This window comes from Pipistrellus hanaki, assembly GCF_964339955.1.
Source record: "Pipistrellus hanaki genome assembly, chromosome: 16".
Classification (NCBI taxonomy): Eukaryota; Metazoa; Chordata; class Mammalia; order Chiroptera; family Vespertilionidae; genus Pipistrellus; species Pipistrellus hanaki.
Window position 1 is genome coordinate 9,142,037 of NC_140518.1, and position 26,211 is coordinate 9,168,247.

At 43.3% G+C, this 26,211-nt stretch overlaps 1 protein-coding gene across 4 annotated transcripts in view; it reads right to left on the bottom strand.

Moving 5' to 3' along the window:
- The window catches only part of SKAP1 (src kinase associated phosphoprotein 1), a 256,811-nt gene that overhangs the window by 41,355 nt on the left and 189,245 nt on the right, over positions 1 to 26,211 (bottom strand). For 3 of the 4 annotated variants that reach the window (XM_084863580.1, XM_084863582.1, XM_084863581.1), the window contains exons 5-9: positions 10,308 to 10,385; positions 8,615 to 8,698; positions 5,344 to 5,468; positions 3,036 to 3,099; positions 743 to 940 (exon numbers count right to left, since the gene is read on the bottom strand). In XM_084863580.1, coding sequence (XP_084719706.1) covers positions 743 to 940; positions 3,036 to 3,099; positions 5,344 to 5,468; positions 8,615 to 8,698; positions 10,308 to 10,385 — 549 coding nt within the window. The remainder of the gene's footprint in view (positions 1 to 742; positions 941 to 3,035; positions 3,100 to 5,343; positions 5,469 to 8,614; positions 8,699 to 10,307; positions 10,386 to 26,211) is intronic. The other variant, XM_084863583.1, reaches the window with a different exon arrangement.

The following is a 26,211-nucleotide window of genomic DNA, read 5'->3' on the forward strand; positions in this document are numbered from 1 at the left end:
AAGATTCAGCATTCCTGCAGCCTAACTACCTCACAATTAAAAGGCTCAGGCTCCGGTTTTCTACAGTCTGACCCCCACTGTGCTCCGCACTGTTCAACAGCTGCCGTTATCCCCACAAGAAGGGGCTCTGCAGACGCAGTGATGACTGTACGTTTTCTGAGATGCCAGTTATGGCGCCTTTGGCAAGGAGGAAATATGTGCAGAGGACCTGCTGTAATGGTGGGCAGGGGGAACACGTTAGGGTTATTTGTGAGAGACACAGTTGGACTCCTGCTATATCTGCACTCAGTAATAAGGAGCTGCGCTCCATCAGGGCTTTCCTGGGTTACAGAAGAGGTTTGTCAGCATTTATCTATAGGCCTTCAGACTTCTACTCTATCCATCACTTGGAGGCAACTTTCCATTATCCTCACAGTTCTCACAGCAAAGAAGTTGAAACGAGAGAGTTTTGATGATCCACCCCCAAACTCACAGGGAACCAATGAAACCCAACATAAATACTCTTAACTCTTTCGCTTTGTTGACATAGGTAATGCATTCCTGCATGTGGTTCAGATGAAAGACCCTCCCTGGTCAACTCATCTTGCTCCCAGAGCAAGGGAGAGCTTCTAACCACGGAAGCTTCCCTACATGCTCTCCTTTAGAGATTTGGCTTCATCTGGAGTTTCCAGAGTTATATTCTTCTACCAGGTCGAGAGTTTCTGAAGCTCGAGGAAGATAATTAGAATATGACATTTCTCACCTGGTAAGACTTCGTAAATATCTTCTTCTTCTTTCTCCTCTGAGGGCTGTTTTAGTCCTAGACTCCCAGGCAAGATAATGGGTCTGCGCTGGGAACCAGAATTTTGGGAGTCAAGGCCATCGATGTCATCATACATCTCCCCCTCTTCCTCCTCTTCCTCTTCCTCCTCTTCACATGGAATGGTTAAGGAACTCAGGTCTGCCAAAGTAGAGATGAGAATGAATCAAGATAGGGAGAAAAGGAAAAGAATAAGGCAGGGGAGGAAAGAGGGAGGAGGAGAAGGAGGGTTGAGAATAAAACATGTCAAAAGAAAATGAAACGCCAGGTTAAGTGCTATTATTTCTAATGTGGGCCTTGGTGGCAGGAAATCTACAGAAAAGGCCAGACTAGCACTGCGTCAGGTTTAAACCATCAACATAAATCCTCCCTTGCAATAAAACTTGATCAGGACGAAGCAGCGCTGGGAGGTATGGGTGTGCGAAGGAGCGCGCGAGGTAAAGGGAAGAAAATAGGCCAGGAGAGGAGATGCCCGCACGTCCCGCACTGCTCCTCAAGGAGAAAACCGGAAGGGTGAGTGATGGCCTGTGCACCACCAGGGCCCACAGCGCTGTGGGAACCATGGCGGCTTCCGTAGAGCATCTGAGCTGTCAGAAGCTCATCTCCCCCAAGATCTCCCTGCAGAACGTCAGACAAGTTTGCTAACAGAGAGGGACACAAGAGGAAGAGGAAGGGAAAGCAGGATATGGAAAAAATATAACAGCAATACAAGACCAAGTGGAATGCTGGCTTAGTGAGTGGTTACCATGTCCGTTTGCAACAGTACAGCCTGGCTGACCTTAAAGTGGGTCACCGCATAGAAGATGGTGAGCCATTACAGCACTGGGGAGCCCAGGGCAGGGGCGGGAGATTGGCTTTTTATTTTAATAGGGAACTGGGCAGGTTTGTTCTCAGATGTGCAGTGCAGAGTGCTCTGTGAAATCCTGCTGAGGGACCTCTGCAGGATGGGCGAGTGCAGGCGGGGTACTCTGGGGAAGGGAAGGATGGAGAGACATCCGATGTTCATTTCAAAACACAATAACACTGTTTGGCTTGGTTAGGCTTTTAATAAAGATTCTGAAACGATTTCCCTCTGAATTCTGGTGCCACCTCACATGAGGGAAGGGAGCGAAGACGCATTTGTGGCTTAAACCATATGTTATTATTTTGTTTGTTTTTAAAATAAAATGGAATGAATAATTTCTTCAATGTGGAATTCTGAAAGTACCACAGGGTACAGCTCAATAAAGCCGCTTTGAGTTTTATTGAGGTTTACACACTTAGGGGTATATTACATGCATAAATCTAAGGCACCTAGATGAGAGTGTACCCTGTAGTCTCACCATCAATGCTCATGTTTGCCTGGTTCCAGTCTATTATACGTGATGCTCTTGGTAGAGGCAATGGTTTGTTTTTGTGATAGAAAAAAGCATAAACTGAGTAAAATAGGCAATTCTTGTAATTAAAGCTCTGGTGCTTCCTTCTTTTTATAAAATCTTATAGCAGATTAAAAAAATAGAGATAAAAGGCCTGATGCTTTTAGGTTGACATACTTCTCTCTAGGTGGTAGGCCACATGAGAAGTTGATGTTTTTGTCTTTCTGTGGAGTTGGGGTCCTGCCATGAGGTATGCCATTATGAGGGTCATCTGAAGGTTGGCTACTTCTACCTGCCAGGCCACTCCCAGACAAGGCTTCCCGGGCCACGGTCATGCTGTGCCTGCAGGCTGACCAGCACAGGGTACTCTAAGAGCAGCCATTTAACATCTCCAGGCAGGACTCTTCCAATCAGAAAGCAAGGAGCATCTCACTGTGGGCTGGGAGGAACAATTGGTTTTGAATGTCCAATGTTGTTGAAGGTCACCTAGTTGAGTGTAGGTTTTTTACTTCCTCCTAAGACCAAAACAAGAGGGTTTGGGATCAAATTGCATCTAGATGACTTAAGTTTGATATCATGCACTATGAAATTGAGCTGAGCTGGTGATCAAAATCTCCTTTCCTAGTGATTATGAATATGACACACTGTCTATAGGTAGGTGGATGAGCTAGAAAGATATCAGCGGTCCTCTCCAGGTTTCTTTATCTTCTCATTTATGTAGGGCTCCATTTGTTATTATAATGTGAAGGATGTGGTAGGGAGGGTAAAAAGGGGGAACAGGTAGAAAGAAACACACATTGAAGCCTGTGGATTATATTTGTGCCATAGAACTCCAACTGCAAAACCCACTCAAGTATTGTTTCTATAATAATGATACTTACCCTTTAGCAAGAAATTTATTTGATCCACCCAGTCTCTGGCTTCAGCAGGATTAGTAGCTGTAAACTAGAGAAAAATTAGTGAGTTAATTTATCACCTTCACTAAAATTTCCACGATTTTCTGCCTTCTTAATATTTTGAAAAAAGACCAAAATACTCAAAGTGATTTTTTTCCCCTTTAGCAATTTTGTATAGCCAATGTTGACAGCTATTTGAGTCCAGAATTCATGTCCGTGTGCATTCATTTGATTACCTATTCATTCATCAGACATTAATTTGATAAAAGTTTATAGGGAAAAAAAAGCAACCCCAAATTCCTTACTTCAAAGAATAATGCATCAGCTATGGAGACAACATACGCCCTTGAAATGGAAACATTACGAAGTCGGAGCATTTGGGAACAGCTGGATGTTGAGAGAAGTCAGGGTAAGCAGAGAAGCTTGTGGAAGCAATACTGTTCTGCTTGGATTTTAGAAGGTGTTGTTGAAAACTGGTGGAAGGAGTTGGACAGTTTAGGAAAGGAAAACCATGTGCAAAAGATTAAGAATGAGACCATCTGGTATGGGGAAGCTAGGCAGATAAACTTGACTGGAGAACAATCAAGGATGAAGCTAAAGGGTTGAGGGTCAGAGAAGAGGGGATGAAACAAGGAGTGCAGCCTTATAATGCAGGCAAGAGGAAGCCACTGTAAATTCTAACAAAAGAAATGGGAGATTCACTAGTTGTGTATAGAAGGGGTTGAAATAGGGAGAAACTGGAGATGGAAGACCAACTAGAAGGCTGTTTAACTAATCCTCTGGGTGAAGGGATGAGGACTTAACTCTTGTGATGGCTGTGGGAATAAATAAGAAGGGAAAGATCCAAAGGGTATTGTAGACGAAGAATCCACAGACCATGATAATGACTTGGATTCAATGGGCCAAAGAAAAGAAGAAGTAAACAAACCCTGCATTCTGATTCACAATACAGGCCAGTCAGGCATCAGCCCTCAGTAATTTTTTTATTTTTTAAATGAATCAATTCAAAATGAATGTTCCTGAAAACATTTTTATTATCTGGTCATTAGGGGAAGACAAAGATATGTGCTGTGTACGAAACCTACATTCCTGCTTAATACTTATTAATAGACATTGTCATTCTGGGTTTCTTAAAAACACATTTGTATAAAAAATGTCCAGGGAAATGGATTTAGATTTGTCATATAAGTTTTTATCTGGGTAAGGCATCATCAGAGCCGAATAACAAACATAACTTTTATAAACATACCCAGTGCATCCATCTGTGTTATATATATCTACAAATGATTCTATAGAAAAGTTTAAATTAAAAATATTTGAAATTGTATAATGAAGACCTAAGTCATTTGACAAAATAAGGGTTAAGATACTGTTGAAACATGAAAGGATGAATGTTGACAAAAACTTGGAGTCAAAGGGTTACATAAGTGGTTAATATTAATCTTAGCATGGTTTTTCTCTTTCTCACAAGTTAGCTAAAGGTTTTCTAAATTGTTGTCATAAAATTGTGGTAAGATAAAAATGACCAATAAGCAGGAAACATCATGTATATACATACGCACAAATATATTTTTGTTGAAAATCACTATGTTCTCATAGTCAGACATTTTTTATTGCTTTAAAATTTTTGTAATAAGTTATAAATACATTACATATTATATCATATATGATACCAAAATACATTTAAAATGAGTAGAGTGAGGAGTAAATCTTTCTTACCCCCTCTCCCCCCAGGTCTACTCCCTCAGTTATCACTATAATATTCAGTAATCACTGTCACCAATATCTTAGGAATCATCCAAAGATAAGCAGTGCTCTTCACACAGGGAGATTATTTCGGAGAGCAAGATAAATATGGGAAAATAAAGTAGTTTTCACTTGACAGTCAGATTTCTCTTTTTCTGGATTTCATGGGAAGGAAGTGAAGATAATCAGTTGAAAAATAGAATGGGAATTAAAGCCGTGAAATTAGAGGCTCTGAATGAGGAATTAGACTGTGTGCTGCGATAGATGACAAGACTCTCACCTATGGCGTAAGACCAAGAAGAGGAGGGATGAAGCGACAGAAGCCAGGCAGAGGCAGTGGCAGTATTTAGGATGAGAGTGGCAGCTGACAGGAGAAGGGAGGGCATTACATAGCAAAGGTGTGGACCTGTCCAGAAAGAAGGTCTCAGTAGAAGATGAGCAGGTAACAGAGAAAGGATGAAGCCCAGCCTGGCAGACAAGGCTCACATGCAATGTGGAAGGAAACTGCAGCCCTAAGGAGGGCCGCCATCTCCTTGGTTCATCCTACCTCATAGCTGCGCCTATCCGGGGAGGTCAGTTCAAAGCAGGATTCTCTCTTGGAATCTTTTCGCAGGTAGGGGGCCATCCGTACGCTGTAGCCCTCAATGAGAAACATCCCTTTGGGCTGCTTGCCTGCAAGACACGAAAGCTCCTTGTACCCCTAGAGAGACGCAACTGCCAAGGGAAGGCATCTTCTCAGGAGTGTAAAATAAGAGCACAGAAACAGCTGTCACATCCCTGAGGAACCACAAGAGCCAAGGAAAGGTTTTTAGGGAAGCTGAAGAAGAGGCTACCGTGACAGCAAGGCAGACATCGCCGCCAAGCTAGGGAAATGCTACGGGAAAGGTTATTTTGCCAAAGGAGTGCAACGGAGACAGAGAATTTATTAGAATGTGAAGAGATCTATAATAACAGAAAGAAGGAATTATTGCAGCAGGGAGAGCGTGGCTGTACACGTGAGGCTCCTGAAGGCTGTTACAGAAATGAAACATGATCATCGGGTCCAACAGAGCTCACATTTGAGGGGAGGGATGGCAGCGCAGGGGGCATTGTAAGTTCCCGGGTCTCCTCCTATGCCCTACGCAGCCTGTGGACTAAACTGTCCTCTCCCTCCTCCTGGGCGGATGGGGATTTATGCTAGACGCTAAGTAATTAAAACTCAGTATTTTATCCTCCTTCCAAGAGGTCAAGTTGAGAAATAGCAGAGTAATGTTGAGTATTATCAGATGTTGAGGAAGGAGATAAAAGGCAAAGGACTCTACGTGAAAGGAAGGAGACAGTACCCTGCCTGCCACTCCCTTAAAAAAAAAAAAATTAGCGAAACCGGTTTGGCTCAATGGATAGAGCGTCGGCTTGGGGACTGACTGAAGGGACCCGGGTTCGATTCCAGTCAAGGGCATGTACCTTGGTTGCGGGCATATCCCCGGTAGGGGGTGTGCAAGTGGCAGCTGATCGATGTTTCTCTCTCATCGATGTTTCTAACGCTATCTCCCTTCCTCTCTGTACAAAATCAATAAAATATACTTAAAAAAAAAAAAAAATTAGAGCCGAAACCGGTTTGGCTCAGTGGATAGAGCATCGGCCTGCAGACAGAAAGGTCCCAGGTTCAATACTGGTCAAGGGCATGTACCTTGGTTGCGGGCACATCCCTGGGGGTGGGCGGGGGGTGGTGTGTGTGTGTGTGCAGGAGGCAGCTGATTGATGTTTCTCTCTCATCGATGCTTCTAGTTCTCTATCCTTCTCCCTTCCTCTCTGTGAAAAATCAATAAAATATATTTAAAAAAAATTAGATACAGGAAAGGAAGAAGTGGTTCCTAAGAATTCTGTGTCCTCATGGTGTGTTCAGGCAGAATGCATAGCAGACAGGCACTTCCATATATGGGTGATGCTTTGTGTTTTGTTTCATGTGGAATGAATTGCCTAATAAGGGCATTTTGATGATGATGAGGAGGAGGATGGCAGTGGACTGATAATAATTAAAAGAAAAGAAAAAGATTCTGTCCTTTCCCGGTTGAGCTAAAAAAAAAAAAAATACGCAAACACTCTATATTTACTAAGAAAATGTCTTGGGCACAATAAGAAGTAACTGTCGAGAAGGGAGCCATGCAACAGTGCTTTCTGACACCAGAATCTTTTTTGTTAAAGTATCTCTCCTTGTTCTAACTGGCCACTAAAATGTTTTGTTGTTTCTTTGGTCACCGGGTTTTATTTCACCTTGACAGCAAAATGGTCAATAAAAGTCTCCTAGTCTCTCGCTCTTGTTCTCCCTCTCACCTTGAGTGTAAAGGATTCTGAATAGATGAACACGATCCTTGGTTTTCTATTCAGATGTGCCAACCGCTTATTTAAATGCAAAGGGAAACGATGAACATTTTTTTTTTTTTACGAAGACCTAAATGTTGTATTAGTTTGAAGGTTTAAAATAAGCAAAACACACCTGGCTGGCTTGTAAGCCAAGAATTCAGGAGAGAAAAGAGTGTGGTGGCTGGGTTTGAGAGAGGGCTGGAGTGTGGGCAGGGGACTTGTTACGCAGTTTCTCAGGGATGCTGCTCTCATTGCTAAGCGGGGCTTCACTCTGTACTCCTAGGTGGAAGGGCTCTGAAAAACCTGAGGTGCTGAACCCAAGGTGAAGGTCAGTGATACTTGTCGTAGGCAGAGAGGTGGGGTGAGACCATTGCCTCAAAGCCCAAGGGTAAATCTTGAGGATTCCAAGTCCTTTAGCTGCAGTCCTTTCTGCTACCTTAGTGCCAAAGGTGCAGGAAGTTCAAAGGCAATGGGGGTAAAATCTGAATATTTCTCAGACTGGATATCCGGGCTTCGGGAGAGGAATAAGCCTGGGAAAGAAGGAGGAGTGGAGAAACAGAAAACAATCCGGAGGAAAAGAAAGAATTTACTCTGGACCAAGGCTACAGAGCAGAAGGAAATCCGCCTTCTCCTCCCAAAAGAATGGATGTTCTGCTTTACGTAATCTCCCTCTTGCTCTGTAGAATTACTCCTGGGACAGCCTGACTCTGTGGAGGAGAGCCTATTTGAAAGTTTGCCTTCACCTCCTACAGGGATAATTTTTTAGCTTGTGTAGATTTATAGCTGCCTCCAAGTTGTGCTTATATTTCCTATTCCTTCTCGTGAAAAAATCAACTGCGTTAAGCATGGACGGGAGTTCTAGGGGTAGCTTCGAGTGCTGTGCTTGATTGAGTCAGTGGTGGCTGACTAAGAAGCTGCTCTGGCCTGAGTCAACACTTCGTGGTGGCTGCCATCTGCTTGACGGGTGTCTCTTGGGCCCAGTGACCATTTGGGGCTCAACACTCCATGGATCACTTCCCCGGAGTCAGTAGAATAAAGTTTGAAACATGTTCTTAGAGAGTTTGGACTTGAAGGTTCTATTTCTGGGCCATTGGCCAGCTGTTTAAATCTCTCTCAGAGTTAAATTTATTTTCAAAATTTAATTACATTATTAAGAGTTTGAGGTTCTTTTTTTTTTTTTTTTTTTTTAAATGACAAAGTGTTCAACCTTGATGATGTTATTAGTCATAATAAAAGATAAGCCTGCGACATGCTGACCACAATATCCTGGTGTTTATGGGGACATAAATTCTAAATTGGCATCTGAGTGTTTGGTGATAGGCAAGGTATTATTTACTCAGGCCTGTTTCTCTCCCAAGCAGGTCCCTTTATGGGTGTTAGTTAAGGATTGCTGTCTGGAGATCCGAGTGCTTGAGAATTTACGGAGTGTTTGCATCCAGGAGTGAGATGCTGCTGTGCAAACGAGGAACACTTACTTTTCTCATTAGCATAGTAGCAGAAGAGGCCTCTGCTGACAACACACCATCTCTTCTGCCACTCTGATCCAAAGAAACTGGGATCTAAATGGAACAGCAGTGAGGGACATAAATTCAGGTAACTACCATCGCCGAAGAGTCCTTAAAACCTAACCACACACAGCCCAGTGTACGATTGTTTGATTTCCCAGGTTAATGGACTGTAAAACCCTCCCTCTCACTCGCACAGGTTATCCCATATGGACTCAGGGTCCAGAGGACTTGCTCAGTCAGAGGTCCAAGTCCTAAACAGGCTTCGCCTTCTCTGACCCCTTCCAGCTGCCTGTCTTCCTTTATTTCAGCTTCAAATCTTACCCTGTACTTCTCAAACTCTCCAGGATGTCTTCCTGTGCTGCCTTTGAGCAAACCAAAAGGATGCTCTAGCCAGGGGTCTTCAAACTACGGCCCGCGGGCCACATGCGGCCCGCAGAGGAGTCTGATCCGGCCCGCCAGGTTTTTTGGGCAGTGAGCACAGCCGAGGTGTTACAGTAGGAATTAGTAGTTCATATAGTCCGGCCCTCCAGCTCTCTGAGGGACCGTGATCTGGCCCCCACTTTAAAAAGTTTGAGGACCCCTGCTCTAGGCCCTGGGCACAAGAAAGGCTTTCTCTGTATGAGGCCAATTTAAACGGGGACTCTGGCCCTAGTAGTACCTGTTCTAATCAAACAAGTGATAGGCTGAGAGTTGGGTCCCTCTGACACTTAAAAGTGGCTGCTTCACATATGATATAAAAATTATGCTCTAGCCCAGCTGGTGTGGCTCAGTGGTTGAGCATTGACCTATGAACCAGGAGGTCATGGTTTGATTCCCTGTCAGGGCACATGTCTGTGTTTCGGGCTCGCTCCCCAATGTGTGATGTGTAGGAGGCAGCCCACCAATGATTCTCTCTCATCGTTGATGTTTCTATCTCTCTTTCTCCCTTTCCCTCTCCTTTCCTCTCTGAAATCAATAAAAATATATATTAAAAAATAATAAGGGGTAGGAAAGGCTGGGGGAAGATCAATGGGGAAAAAAAGGAGATATATGTACTACTATATGTAATACTTTAAACAATAAAAAAATTTATACTCTAGGCAACATAGTTTCATTCTTCATGGGAGTACATGGAGAGATGAGAACAAGAATAGCATTTAGTCGAAACCGGTTTGGCTCAGTGGATAGAGCGTCGGCCTGCAGGCTGAAAGGTCTCAGGTTCAATTCCAGTCAAGGGCATGTACTTTGGTTGCAGGCACATCCCCAGTAGGGGCTATGCAAGAGGCAGCTGATCTGTGATTCTCTCTCATCAATGTTTCTAACTCTCTATCCCTCTCTCTTCCTCTCTGTAAAAAAAAAAAAAAAAAATCAATAAAATATATTAAAAAAAAAAAAGAATAGCATTCATTGGTTCATTTAACAAGTATTTATTAAACATCTATTGCATACCAGGTGAGCAAGGTAGATCCAGTCCCCATCCTGATGAAGCTCACAGCCTGCTGAGGATTTGGGGCCATCTCTGCTTAGCCTACACACCAGACCTCTTTTCTCCCCTTCCTTTTGCCTCCCACCTACTTAGGATACTCCTGGCCTAGAGAAGACACCGGCTGTGTTAGCCCTCCTTTCCCTCAGTTCCCTTCCCTTCCCGGAATGGTCTGAGACCCAGGGGTCTGATCATTACCTTTACTTTTCTTCTCCAAGTAGCCTTGCTTGATGACGCTATCCAGCTCTTGAGCTCCTCTTGGGAAGTCCTCCATTCCTGAAAGGAACAACAGCACAATGCGTCATGGAAACCTGACAGAATTTTCAGTGATTTAGGCTGCTTCCCATAGTGCACATTGATGAAGGGGTACAGAAGAACAACTGCTTACACACAGCACAAATGAAAGCGACGTCTAGATGATTAGGGAAAAAAGTAAATTTTCTTTCTTCCTAAGAATATCTAAGGCTAAGATCACTTAAAATGAACTAAACATATATCAGTTTGTCAAGGGCAGGTAGCCTAAATATGTATTGATTGGCCAGCAAAGGACTCCAGAGAATGAAGAATGTGCTGTGAATATAATCCACATCGAGATAACCAACAGTCAAATGAATAGCCTCCAGGACAGACAGCTTTAATGATTGAGAGTTCACCATGAATACAGTCACCTCAGGAGCAAAAAACACACATTATTATTATTATTATTTTTTAAAGCGAACAGCCACCTTAGAGAACATACATTTTATTAAGTTCACACAAAGAAGGGTTATGCAAGCAGAACTTGGCAATGACTGCCAAATCCTGGTTTTGTAACAGTATGGGAAGGAGTCTAAGAATGGTGGAAGCTCTTTTGAAGGGAAGATCCTGGGACTGACACCAGCCTTTAATTGCATGCTGCTAACATTCTTGGCTTTCAATTAGCTTGGTTAGGTACAAATTTATTGAAAAGTCAAGATCCTAATCCATCTTCCACCATCGGAGTTTATACTTATTTTATAGAAGTGAGGGGCAAAGAACAGAGACCAAGAGGAAGAAATTTACCCCTCAAAAGATAAAATGAGCCCCCGATGGATGGCTCAGCTGGTTGCAGGCACTTACCTAGGTTATCAGTTTGATCCCTGGTTGGGTGTGTACAAGAGGCAACTGATTGATGTTTCTCTCTTTCTCTCTCCCTTCCTTCCTCTCTAAAATCAATAAACATATCCTCGGGTGAGGATAAAAAAAAAAAAAAAAAAAAAAAAAGAAAAAGAAAGAAAGAAAAAGAACAAAACCCCCCAAAATTATGAGAAAGGGAGTGGGTTAGTGTAGTCCTAATATTTATTCTTTTAGTCCCTAAACCCAAATCTCTTTTCGTGTGCCTTAAAATATTTAGAAAGCAAACAAAGCACAAACCAAAATAAGGCACAGCCTATGCAATATCTTAAGACTGTTGGGTGGAATACTTTTTTTCAATTACACAATTTTTAAAAACATCTTCCACAATAACTAACTTGTATCCAGTGATGGCTACTTTGCTCAGTGCTTTGCATACTTTTTGTCTAAAAATAACATTTTACGACAATGTAAAATGTAACTAAAATCACCACTTGCTTCTAAGCTGTTCCAAGCTTAGTTTTAAACACATGGATCAGAAGAGCTTCTCTCTTTTCCTTTTTAGTATGTCTAAATGCCTGTTTGTCCATAGTGCCGACTTCCTTGTTCATGGACTGCTCGGATTTGTGTTTTACAGTTAACAAACTCTGTGGCTGCTACGAAGCCTCCGAGAGGAGTCTCAGGGTGCATACATGAGATGAACAGCAACCAAGGAGAGCTTGTTTGTCTAGGACCCTTTCCTTTCTCCCACCTCTCTGAAAATTCCATTATCTCTTTGAAAATGCTTTCCAAGAAAACAGAGACAGGTCCTACTGAGATGGGTGGGAAGCAGCACGGCTGAGAAGGCCCTTGGAAGCGGAGCCCACCCTGTCTGCAGTGCAGTCAAAAAATTGCTCCCAGCCAAGACTGCTTTGGCTCAGTGGATAGAGTGTCAGCCTGTGACTGAAAGGTCCCAGGTTCGATTCTGGTCAAGGGCATGTACCTTGGTACATGCAGCTGATCTTGGAGGCAGCTGATCGATATTTCTCTCTCATTGATGTTTCTAACTCTCTATCCCTCTCTCTTTCTCTCTGTAAAACAAATCAATAAAATATATTTAAAAAATCGCTCCCAGAGGTCTAAAAATTAAATGAAAAAGCACAGGAGACAAGGAAAACAGGGTCCCCTAAGCTTGAAGTATACATCTCTTTTTCCCAGGGTTTCCCCCTACCATTTTCTTTCTTTCTCCTAAGGTCTGGTTAACACTTAAGAGACACAGCTACCTGTTAAAAGATGATGAGAGTCTGGATCATAAAAGACACGTTAAACGTCCTATTAGACTCCAAACCTCCTTTTAAAAATGCAAATCTAAATGCCATTTTATGGAACATCTATAATTATGAAAATGGGAAGACATTGCCTTGTGTGCAGGGAGAGTGAGTATGAATATTGCATTAATGTGCCCACACCAGCTCACTGATCCTGCTGGCAGGAGCATAAAAAATGCTTGAGTGAAACTTTTATTTAGATGTTAAGACTCCAGACCCCAGCGGGGTAACAGAGACGGTCCCCGTGAGTTGCCATCAGAGAGAGAGCTTGAATTGAATTACCCAGGGGGGAAGGAAGGAGTGATGAGCACTGCTTCGCTTATTTAATTTCATTTACTTTCAGTACATTATCAGCATGAGGCTCTTCTCTTCCCACCAACCGAAACCCAAGAGTGCGGCCTCCAAGAAAACAAAGACAGAAGGCAGCAGAGATGCTTGGACTTCAAGCCACCGATTCTGGGGGAAGAGAGACAGCACTGTCACCACCTTCTCCCCGCAGCGTCACACCTGGCGTTCTAAAATCGGGCACCCAAGGAGCTGCTGAATGTCCTTTCTCGGTCATTTACCAACAAGATTCTGGAGAGTAACAGAGCTGGAAACTGCAGGATTTTGTAAGATGTGTCAGGCTGCTTTCTCATTAGAGGGAATCTGTACTGATGAACTCTCTTGCCTGGTTTCTCTCATGGGAAGTGGGATGACAGGTGACGTTTGGAATGGTTATGGAAAAAAGTGAGGACATCATAAGATCAATCTCTATTCTTTTGATCGTTTTCCATGGGCAGGGCCCTGTACAACGACAGAGTTGTTCTCCACGTAAAGTGGACTGTGAGTTCTAGTTCATCAGCTCCATGACTTCTCAGATAAATCCAGACAACCACTGAGGCAATCACACTGTCTCCTCTTTCGGTGTCAGTTGGGGTCCTACTGATCGAGAACGGATTATCCTGAGGGTGCACACGGGAGCCACAGTCCTGGGGTGATGAGACAGGAGGCGTCTTGTAGGTCCGAATTGACACCTACTGGCAAGTGAACCGATCTACAGAGTTACCTAATGCAGAATACAAGTACACAAATGACTTGCAGGAAGATAATAAAAACAGGAAGAAGCCATAAACAATTGCTATTTTAAGGCTGAAACATTTATATTTAAATATGCAATTTTTAAAGAATTGAGTTGTTTTTGTGTGTGTCCATTATCTAAAAAAAAAAAGATTGGAAATGATTTAGATTTATTGGGAATGAATGGCCCTCTTGGATAAACCTTAGGGTGTATCACATTATATCAGCACACAACAGAATTACATTAGTGTCATAATCTCTCTCTACCACTACACTTAACTAAAGCTGTCAGAATAGCCTACAGGAAGAAAAGATTCACTTAGCTGAATGCTGTGGGGCCATAAAGATAAGATCAACAGAGAAGCGTCTTACCCAGAAGCGATGGCCACCCAACTTTCGTGGCAGAGAAAGAGAAAAGCAATTCTCAGACATCCTTCTCTCCTCACCCAGATTCCTCGAAGCCCTGTATCCCACCCATCCCCAACTCCGCAATAAGGAAGCGACAGAGTAGGATTCCATCTCTCAGTGCTAAACGTGGCTCCTCAGTCAGCTACTCACGGCCACAACAATGGGGACCCTGTGGAGTGTGATACATTTCCATAAAACAGTCAATAAAAAAGACACGGGAGCTTATGTGAGTCACGGCCTATTTAACCAGCTGCGTTCTAGCCTACCGAGAGAAGAGAATTGGAGAAGCACCAGGCTGATAGTGCAGGAGGCCACTCCGTTTCCACCGGGAGAAGGCTGCAGCGCCTGCAGAACACACCAGGTGCTTGCGAGCCTCATTAGAGTTGGTTTGGGCTCTTGCTAACTCAACTGAAATAAAAATCAGTAATTAAAAAAGGAAAAGAAAAATGTTTTATTCAAGTCCCCACCTTAAATGATGGACGTCTCCCATCCTCCCCTTTCCTTTTAATTCAAGTTCTTCTCAATTGTTTGAAAAAGAGACCCAACTATCCCCATCCAGCCTGTAGACTGAGAGCTCCCGGGGGTGAGCTCTCACCATGGGGCCTTCATTCAGGGACCCAGGATAGAGGCCCCGGGGAGCTGGGTGGATGAGGTTGGAGAAAATCTAATAGTTGAAGGCTGGCATTTGCAATTCCACTTCACTTGCAGATCGCTGGTGTGTGTGCCCTGCAGACAAGTGGCAGACACACACTTCACAGTGTCTCAAAGGCACAAAACAGGGAACAGGCAGGTGGGGCGTGTGGATAGAATTCTCCTGTTTGTGGACCCTAACTCTGTCCATGAAACCCTCTTCCGTGTGTTTCGTTTCGGTGGACTTCTTTAATAAGTTCATTACTGTTTTTCCTTAGCTTTTTGCATTTCTGGGTTACTTTTTGTTTTTTTTCCTCATTTTTTTTCAGGAATCAGTCAATAAATGGCAGCTTGAAGTGTCTGTCAATCAGTGTTCACCTGAGCTGGATGCTAACGGAAAGTTGGTTTCAGGGACTCTTCTGCCATTAGTCCCATGGGACAGGCTGGTAACAGTTCTTTCACATCCAAGTTCCATTTGATATCCACACGCGTTTATACTTCTTACACTTTTCTGTCATTTTGCTTCACTTATTAAAGGAATTTATTGATAGACCAACACAAGTAAGGTGAAAAATTCTAAATCACTAATAATAGACTTAGGATCTAAAAATTTCAAAGATATAGAAACCACTCAGCTTTAACTTCCTGGAGAAATATATTGAATAGCAGATGAAAGGAAAGGAGCCAACAGAATGTGCTTCATCAAGTTCTTTGGCAAGCTGTGACATAAGAAGCTAGGAAACAAAACAAGTGCAATTGGAGCCAGACCGACTCAGAACAGGCTGAGGAAAGACAGGTCTTCCCACCTCACTCTCCCACAAAAGAGACCCCACTCAAACATGGAAAAAGAAACAGACCGATGTATGGCTATTCTCATACTTGATGTCAAAAAGTACTTTAAGATCTTGTATTTCTTATTTACTTTTTAATGTGCTGGCTGATTTATCTGTGGAATTGCTTTCTAGGCCAAGGCTGTGTGAAATGAAGAGGTCAACAGATGCACAGAGCAAAATAAATGAATGATAACGTAATCAAAGGATACACAGGGCAAAGAAAATACAAGCGGAAGCAACCTGGAGCTCTCTAACAAATGCTGCCTGGTCACCAAAGTCTATAAAACCTCTTCCGACACAAGAGTGAGATCTAGAAAAATGAAGCTCTGTCCCAGCGGAGGGCTCACACAGGCACCTTGGACCTGGTTTGCTTACTCTTTAAGGAAGATGCGTTGGTTAAAAAAGAAAGAAAAAAGTTAAGCCAAATATCCACATTGGATTCTTTTCATAAAACACTCCACCAGGGATGCCAAGCTGCAAGGCAACATACTGAAATCATGAATATTCATGGAGGCTGAAGGCTCTTGTTCGGACAAAGAGGAACCACGCTAAGTGAATAGGATGGTGGCCTTAAAGTCTCCAAGATTTTCACTTTCAGTGGGATTTTTATTTATAAGAAATGAAAGGATTAGAAAGAAGGCACCATAACTTCTACAACACTAGCACCTTAATCAATGTTAAGAATAGCATCTGGTGGGTGTGAATAGTTCATTGTAAAGAATAGCTAATTCAATATAATAATCATTGATTCTCAATCATGGTATCATGACACAGTGGTATCCTTTGATTACTTGAAGGTGTGGAGATTTTGGATAATTAATTTTTAGAATAAGAATCCTTCCCTGGCTGAAACCGGTTTGGCTCAATGGATAGAGCGTCGGCTTGGGGACTGAAAGGTCCCGGGTTCGATTCCGGTCAGGGGCATGTACCTTGGTTGCGGGCACATCCCCAGTGGGGGGTGTGCAAGAGGCAGCTGATCGATGACTCTCTCTCATCGATGTTTCTAACTCTCAATCTCTCTCCCTTCCTCTCTGTACAAAATCAATAAAATATATTAAAAAAAAAAAAAAAGAATCCTTCCCTGAAATATACATAGTATAAACTCTAAGAAGACTGGTGCTAATGATTTAATTTCTTGAAGCCTAAAGAAAAGCTGCCACTGGGAAATCTGGTCCCTTTCATAGAGGACAGTGCAATTCATTATTCATATACCTGTTTTGTTATTTATTTATTATTATTTTTGTTACTCCTCAACCGAGGATATTTTTTCCATTGACTTTTAGGGAGAGTGGAAGAGAGAGGGAAAGACAGAAACATCGATGTGAGAGGCATCAATTGGTTGCCTCCTGCACCAGCCCTGACCAGGGCCTGGGCCAGGGAGGAGCCTGCGGCTAAGGAACATGCCCTTGACCAGAATCGAATCCAGGACCCTTTGGTCCGCAGGCTGATGCTCTAGCCATTGAGCCAAACCAGCCAGGACCATATACCTGCCTCTTTATCCCTAAAGGCACGGTACGCACAGTAGGTGCCCAATAAATGTTCGTTAAGCTGAACCGAAACCACTTCTAGCTTAATGGGACTTGTGATCTAAGAAGGCAATATGGGAGTGAATATTTGTTAGATAAATCATTTTTACCCAAGCCACAAACAGCAATTTCTGTTCTGCTGTATATTCACTCTTTTAATACCAAGGTTGGTAATGTGAAATAAGAAATTAAAAAAGGGAAAGAAAGGAAGCATTTTACAAGAGAGCAAGGAGGATGTGGGGAGTGTGGAAGTCAGGATGAATAACAGTACAGAGAATAATAGGAGGGCAAGGAGGATTTTGGGGAAATTTTTAGGAAAAAATATTATGAGCCCCAATTGCAGAGAACTAAATTTCTGAGCCTATTTCACAGCCTCAGTGAGACACCAATTCTATTCACTCAGATCTTATCTATGTTCAGGAAAGCATCAGGGGACGGGGTTCCGGGGGGAACCCATAATGGACAAAGGGCTGAGCCCCAACTCCAACAACTTAAACGAAAAACTGAATACTCTTCAGAAAACAGCTGTTGATAGCAATTTCTTTTTAAAAATATATATATATTTAATTGATTTTTTACAGGGAGGAAGGGAGAGAGATAGTTAGAAACATTGATGAGAGAGAAACATCAATCAGCTGCCTCTTGCACACCCCCCACTAGAGATGTGCCCGCAACCAAGGTACATGCCCTTGACCAGAATCGAACCTGGGACCCTTCAGTCCGCAGGCTGACGCTCTATCCACTGAGCCAAGCTGGTTTCGGTGAGACCAATTTCTGAACTACAGACCTTGAATGGCTGGGAACTTGATCTCTTCTTATGGTGTTGCCCAGCCTTGTTCTTATATTTCTCTTTGAGCCCCAAAGGCACATTTGTTTGCATCCTGTATGCAAACATCCTACGTGTGTTTGAGCACTTAACGGAGTTGCTGGTGAAGCCTTCATGGGGATTCGTGTCCTAGAATCCTGGCGTCTCTATTTTAGTTCCTCTCCAAACCGAAAGATTTCAAGGAGGAAGAGAACGATAATAATTCTGTCTCCTCCCTGTCTCTCTCGCTAAAGACATTCAGATATCATCAGAGCACTGCCTAAAAGACAAAACAAAACAAAATAAAAACTGTTAAAGCAAACAAAGCAGAAAATAAAAAGGAAGATGGGAACTAATTATCGTGATCCTCTGGGGCTATTTCAGGGTGGGTGATCTAATGAGAACTCTCCTCCCCATCAGGAAGAACTTGATGGGATGCAGTGACCTCAGCGATGCGGCTTTGACCTGGCCTGGATCATCTCCTGGACCAAGCGCCACTCCCAAATCAGACCTCACTCCTGGCCGGCTCCCTGGGTGTCTCTGGGCAGCAGGATGGAACCGGAGACAGAAAAATGAAGGCTCTGATAAGGAACCTTAGGGCACTTGAGTTTTAAAATCTTACTTGATTCTTCTGTTTCATTCGACAAAACTCAAGTCTGAAGGAAGTCGAACTTCGCAAGGAAAAAAAAATTAGAGAGGGGAAAATGAGGGTGATGTGTCTAGACCCAAAAGTTTCCAACCAAATCAAGTCTGTAATTGCAAAATAAAACACTAAATCTCAATATCTATTTGCACAGCTCATTAAGCAAGGGCTCACACTCAGCAAATGGAAGACACACACACACACACACACACACACACACACGCACACACACACACACACCATTCAAAAAAAGAAAAAGAAAAAGAAACAAAACTTCAGTACCAAATACATTTGGAAAGTTACCACGCAGACTGTCCATCCCCAGGATCTGAACTAGGCCCTGCCACATTCTGCGAGGCTGCTGTCAGATGCATCTGTCTAGTCTGTCTTCCTTGCTGACTTAGAAAGTAGCAAATCGGATGAGGCAAAGTATCTTTTGTCAGAGAGAGAAAGAGAGAGAGAGAGAGACAGAGAGAGAGAGAGGGAGAGAGAATTCTTTTCCCCATTGAGCATTCTGAACATTGTGGCAGGCACCCAACCTACTCTGCTCCTGGGACGACATGATTTACAACGTGAAAAGGGAAGACCTAAATCACCACGTAATGAAAACATTAAAGTTAATGCATCACAAGTGAGGGATTTATTACCATTAGCTCCCACAAACAGTTATAAAACACTCGTCCTTTCCTGTCCAAGCACGGGGACATAGACACTGGACTTCATTACGCTCAGCTTCCCTTTCTTCTTCACTGGGCCAGTCATGTGTGTATGAACCAGCCACCATTTATTGTTAAGCGGACTGGCTCATTTTCCAGGGCCGTAGGACGCTGAAGGCACATCCATTTTTGCTTCACGGTGCTTGGTACAGACGGATGAAAGAGCAAAGTTTAGAAGACATGCCGCTCTGTATTTCTATATACGTTTGTTTCAAAGTCCCTAAAATGTATGTCTGATGAACATAGAGAAGGTCTTCTGAGCAGCCCTTCCCAGCGGCAGGTGCATAAGTAACAATGCCTTGCAAGGAGGGTGGCATCGCGGACGCCAATGCGCGTCAGGTAGGTGTAGCTGAATAATTTTGCCCTGTTGTTGTTGGCATAGAACCTTAGGAGCCAGGGATGGAAACCCATTTCCCTCCGACATTTTTCTCTGTCAGAGGGGCAGGCCGGCTTATTACCTTCAGGTTGTTCATGAACAAAAGAGACGGCACATATTGGATGGCTAAGGTACACTGGTTCCGGATTCATTTGTTTTACAGGGGAAAAAAAGAACAACAGTCTCTCTGGAAAGCCAACTCTCATGGTGGAATTGCCTGCGAGTTTTACAAAGCAGACGGGAGAGGCAGCATGGAAGGCAGGCTTCCCTGATCAAATAGCGAGGATAGTAGCCATGGTAATAGTAACACAGTAATATAGTAATAGTAATGGTAAAAGTAGCTGGGGAGCACTTTACTTAGTGTTTGTAAGATGCTTTCCTTTACGGCAACTCCTTGATTCTGATACAGACACAAAGCTCTCAACAGTCTGGTATTCAGAAGTGGGAACGGAGGCTCAGCGAGGGAAAGGGACTTTCTCACACAGATGGGGGGAAAAGAATCAGACATAAACTCAGGTGTTCTTATTTTTAAGTTTCAAATTCAGAACTTTTTCTTTTTCTTTTTTCTAAACCATGCTATACAAATGTTTTCCACAATGAATAGTGTTAGAGGCATAACCATCATGTAAACTCAAGCTGCAGAATGTTTTAAGTCCATATTTCTCAGCCCAAATTCCGTGGATCCGGGTCCCAGTCCTGCCAGATGGAGCCGAAGAGCTGTCCAGGATGTCACCCCTCAAGTGGGACCTGATCTTGGGCAGGGTCAGAGAAGAGGCAGGTCCCGGGGTGACCCTCCGGTCTGAGGTTCACAGGAATGTTGAACCCCACCTGCTGGGCCTCTTAGGGGCCAAACTGCACAGAACATGTGGAGGAGAGCTCTGGCGCAGAGTCTGAGCGGCGTGTCCTGCCCCCCGCAGTTAAAATTCCCATCTGCAGGAGCAACTGCTGAAAGAGGACATCATTGAAGAAGGCAGCGATAGGTGTCAAGGAAAGCCTTCTAAGCATTATTTCACCCCTTATGGCAGCGTCTCCGTGAGGCACCTTAAGGAGGGAGGTGCACTTAGGTGGAGAGGTCACAGGGCTCTCCAGCGGGGAGGAAGCCAGACCCTGCAACTCATCTAACTGCTGGGGACGCTAACGCCCACCCAGCCGGACTCTGATTCACCTAGTGATGTCATGATGTGACTCACTCCACGGTGTCATTATGTCACATCACCCCAGGTAACGTGACTCATCTGCTGCAGAGTGGAGAAGAGAAATAGGGTTTTCTGACTCCAGTTCAGAATGTGACTTCTCCTCCAATAGCTAGGGAACAATCTTTCTCTAACCCTGCTCCAGGGGGTCTAATTTATGCGGGGAAGCTAAACCAGGGAGGCCCCAAATCTTGGGGCGCACAGTCCAGTGCAGAGCGAGAAGCGTCCTGAAAGAGGTGATTTAAGTAACAGCCTATGTCCTGAACACGGAGCCCCTCGCCCCCTTGCTGCTCCGTTACAGGGACCTCAGAGGTCGAGTAGAATGGCACCACCAGGAGATTCATGGACCCTTTTCTGGAAAAAATGAACGGCCTCAGAGAAAAGACTTACAGATAGTAATTTTTGGGAGAAACCAAGCAAGATGGTTGGGTCCCCCCATCACTCCTAACTCTGGGCTTCTCAAAGTGAACCCCAGGAGTGGGTGTGCTCACCTCGGCACCCGGAAGTTTCAATCTGCATTTCAGTGCCTTGCTTTTAGTAGAAGCGGGGCCTATGGATTACCAGACATTTGCAGAAAAGCTTCCAAGATGAAAGACAAAGACTTACACATACAAAACGGAAGTCAGGGGAAAAAGTTAATTTAGGGAGCAGAAAATAAAATTAAAAACTAAAACAAACAAACAAACAAACAAACATATCATCATTATATCTCCAGAAGGGTGAGAAGACGTCATGTCCACGAAATAGGATAATTATAAAGGAATAATCAGAGAACAAGAAAAGACAGAAATGAAATTCATAATAGCCAAAATTAAAAACAAAATCAAAAGGTGAGTTGGAAGATAAATTGAGGCAATCTTAAAGAAATAAGACAAAAAGATCGAGGAAAAGAAAACAAAACAGAAAAGATAAAAATATTGGGACATAGTCTGGCTGGTGTGGCTCAGAGGTTGAGTGTTGACCTTTGAACCAGGTGGTCAGGGTTCCATTCCTGGTCAGGGCGCTTGCCCAGGGTGTGGGCTTGATCCTCAGTAGGGGGCATGCAGGAGGCAGCTGATCAATGATTCTCATCATTGATGTTTCTCTCTTCCTTCCTCTCTGAAATCAATAAAAAAAAAATTGGAACATAGAGAATAAAGGGTAGGAAATGATGCAAGGAACTACAATTTCTTGCTCTGGCCAGTGTTCTCAGTGGTTGGAGCACGGGCCTGAGGACTGAAGGGTCGCGGGTTTGATTCCCTGTCAAGGACAAGCACCTGGGTTGCAGGTTTGATCCCTGGTTCTGGTTGAGGTGCGTGAGGGAGGCAACCAGTCGACGTGTCTGTCTCACAATGATGTTTCTCCCTCTCTCTCCCCTTCCCCTCTTCCCTTCCTTCCTCTCTCTCTAAAAATCAATAGAAACAATATCCTTGGGTGAGTATTAACAAAAAACAAAAAACAAACAAAAAAAACAAACCAGTACACTTTCTCAAAATGAGGGATATGAGTCTTCGGATTTAAAAGGCTCCCTATACGCCCAGCACATGAATGAAAAGTGACCCCCACCTTTGTAATCACCATAAAATTTCAGAACCCAATGGATAGTGAGAAGTTCATAAAAGCTTCTGAATCAGAAGGAAAGATTGGGTCATGCACAAAGAATAAAGAAGCTGGAAGTGCCCTAGTTGATTTGACTCAGTGGATAGAGCGCCGGCCTGAGGACTGAAGGATCCCAGGTTCCATTCTGGTTGCAGGCTCGGCCCACGACAACCAATTGATGTGTCTCTCTCACATTGATGTTTCTCTCTCTGTATCTCTCCTTCTCTCTTCCACTCTCTCTGAAAATCAATGGGAAAAATATCTTTGGGTGAGGATTAACAAAAATAAATAAAAAAATAAAGCTGGAAGCCAATGAAGCAAAACTTTCCAAATTCCAAGGGGAAATGATTTCCATTACAATTTATTTTACACCCAAACTATCCATCAAGTGTGACGGTAGAATAAATGTTCAGACATGTACAATCCCAAGAAATCTACCTCCTAGGCAGCCCTTCTCAGGATACTGCCAGAGACAATCTTGTTGAAAAGTTTGGGAAGAATTAGAGATGGTGACTTAGAAAACTAATCAAATGAAAAAGCCACGGCATTTGCCAACTCTAGAAAAAACAGGAAATAAAATTTAATTACAGAAGTTTATGAGGGTTGGCAGTAAATACAGTTTACATAGTTAAAATCATGTAAACCCTAAAATGAAACTAACTAAAAATTATGATATAATTATGTTGGGAAGATGAAGGGAGAAGGGAGGGTTGGGATGAGATAGGAGTATTAAATTCTCCTCTGCCATTATATGAAATCAATAGATAATGTCTGAAATTGATAAATAAAAAATATCTGTGTAATAATATTATTTAGAAACGTGGAAGTACACACCAGAATTGATGAAAGAATTGAGAGGGGTTGCCCCTGGAGAGCAGTGCTCTGGTATTGGGAAGTGATGACTGCTTGTAGTGCTGTATGATTTTTTTGTGTGTGTGTGCGTGTGTGTGTGTGTGTGTGTGTGTGTGTGTTAATCCTCACCTGAGGATATTTTTTTCCATTGATTTTTAGAGAGAATGGGAGGGAAGAATGGAGGGAGGTAGAGAAAGAGAAAGAAACATTGATGTGACAGACACATCAATTGATTGCCTCCCGCACGAACCCCAACTTGGGTCAGGGATCAAACCTGCAACCTAGGTATGTGTCCTTGACCCGGAATTGAACCCTTGACCCTTCGGTGCATGTGCTGACACTAACCACTGAGATCACCAGCCAGAATACTACTATTTGATTTTAAAAAAAAAAACCACACAAAACTATATATTTACATTATTTTGACAAAAATAAAAATCCATTAGGAAGTGGAAAGGTGCCATTTTAAAACTATTTTTACAACAAAGACATATGTTCCCACGTTTACATAATGACGTCCATTCTGAATGGCTCAACATAACAAAATTCCTAAACTTGATGTGAAGGGTTTAAAGCAAAGGAATCCAGAAAAAAAAGGTGAAGTCAGTGTAGAATAAAGAGAAACTATTTTTATTAAAAACACTTACACAAAGCCATATTTGAGTTGGGTGCTGTTTTTAAGAATATTTTAATAATCTGCAGTCTTTGTGCAATTTTGACATTCGTTGGCAATGTTGTATTTTGATTTACCCTCGGTTTAATCCTGCTTAAGCTCTTCCTACGTTGCCAGGGGGCCCCCCCAAAACAGGGAGATCTGTTTTATTTCACAAGTAACAAAAGGGCATGTACCAATCTCATTATGAAAGTTGGGGTCAGAAGCCCAGGCTATACACTTGGGTGGCAATTTACAAAATAGCATTATAGCACTGAGCATGACCGGAACCGGATCAAGTACCTTGCAGATAAAGTCCTATCAGGAAAAATGTGTTTGGCGCCTCCCGTGTCGGAAGCCTGGTGCCGGAGGAGGGCACGGAGTTCCTAGGACGTCCTCGAAAGACCACTTCAGATCAGTGCGGAGACACAGAGAGCACAGACATGATGTTAATTTATAGGGTTGGCGAGGTACAAGGCCATAAAACAAGACACCTGTTGTCCTGCGTTTATGTTCAAGGTTTCGCCTTTTTAAAAAGTAATCAGGAACACATAATCATCATCCTCGACATAAATTACACTTCAGATGGGGGGGGGGTGGTGGTGGTGGTGGTGGAAATCATGTTTTAGGAATAGGAAAGGAAGGAAAAGTAAAACCAACTGCGTGTAATTTTTCAAGTGGAAACAGCGGCAATATGAAGATGTATGGCGGCAGGCCCGCCGGTGGAGGGAGGAGGCTGTGCCCCCGTCCCTCTCACGGTGTCACTCCGGTGACCTCTCCCGTTTGAAATGCTTTGATTCCACCTTGCCCAGGGGACCCGCGAGCACGGGGAGAGGGGATGAAGGATGCCCGCGCCTGACCTCACCTTTACATTGTCTAACGGCTGCAGGCATAAATCAGTTCCCCCCTGGAAGACCGCAGTGTCGGAAGCTCACGCGAAATGCTGGAGATATTAAGTGAAGTCCCTGAGGGTTTTACTGTTGCTCGTTTTCCTCCTGGAACGGGGGAGAGCTGTTCGCATGAAGGATACGCTCCCCCCGGGACCTCAATTTGTATATAAAATGAAGTATGAAACCCCACCAGCTCCTTGTCACTTGGGAAAAGAAAATAAACAATTAGAGGAGGTGGCGCTGTCCTGTTAATATTTCAACGGTTCCTCTGTCTGTTCCTCCCGGAGCCCCGTTAGGACCAACCATGGTGGGAGGACACCCCGTTACAAATCCTATTTCCAGGGTAATAAATCTGCAATGGTTAAAAAAAAAAAAAAAAATCTCCATAGACGGTGTGAGGTGGTTTTTGCAAAACAAAAACTTCCTTTCAGCCTACTTGGCAGAGGGAGTGCGCCCATAGTTAGAACGGGGACCAGGCGCCTAGATGCCTGGGTTCCGTTTCTAGTTCATCACTGTGATTTGGGGCTGGATCGGAACCTTCCAGATTCTCTCTGCAGGATTTTTTTTTAAACCTATTGTGAAAGAAAAGAGCCACATGCTAACCTGACAAGCTCAGGGGAGGCCTGTGTGGCAGTCTTGCAAACTCAGAGACCTAAGATAACCACAAAAGATGGTTTGAAAACCAAATATCTAACTACAAACAGGTTATAGTGGGTAGTCATGTTCTAGGCCGATATTTTCTCAGACAAAGATCAACTTCGAGCTTTTTACTGAGCCCATTTGCCTTTTTGCCTCTAAGATAACATATCTGTGAGATGTCTGGGTAATTTGTAACTTCCCTTTTTCTGGAGCCCCTGGGGCACAACCTAATGTGGTGGGCGCCAGGACAGATGCCTCAAATTCCTTCGTTATCATGTTAATTGTCTCCCCCCCCCCCCCCCCCCCCCCGCCCCCACCTGAGTACACGTCCATCATTTTACTTTTACTTTTTATCCAATCCCAGGGGTTTCCCACCGCTTTGCTTTCTCCCGCCTCCTTACTCCATCACCAATGAATTTCATGTAACCCGCCTAAGTCCCTCCTTTGATTTCAGTGTATAAATAGAAATGTAACTCCGCCATTCTTTGGAGCATTATCTCAATCCGTTGAGGTTCTGCTTCCCGGCATATGTCGACAGTTTGGCTCAAATAAACTCACAAAAATTCTTTACAGGTTTCAATGTTGTTTTTTTTTCATTAACACTATGGACTATTAAATCTTCTTATACACGTTGATTCATTAATCCTGACCACTCCCTCTAAAGCAAGAAAATTATCCGTAGTAAGAAAATGATCATTTTTTTTCTTGATGGAGAATTAAAGTGACTTGCTCAAGTCTCCCAGTTAGTAAGTGGATGAGGCAGGAACCGAAGTCAAGAATCCCCATGCCAATCCTTAGCATCTATCTCTCGGCACCGCTCAATCCTGTCCCCTCCTCTTTCCACCCAAAATTTGAAGTGCTGCTGCTACACAAGGAATATATTCCCTATTATAGAAATTTTAC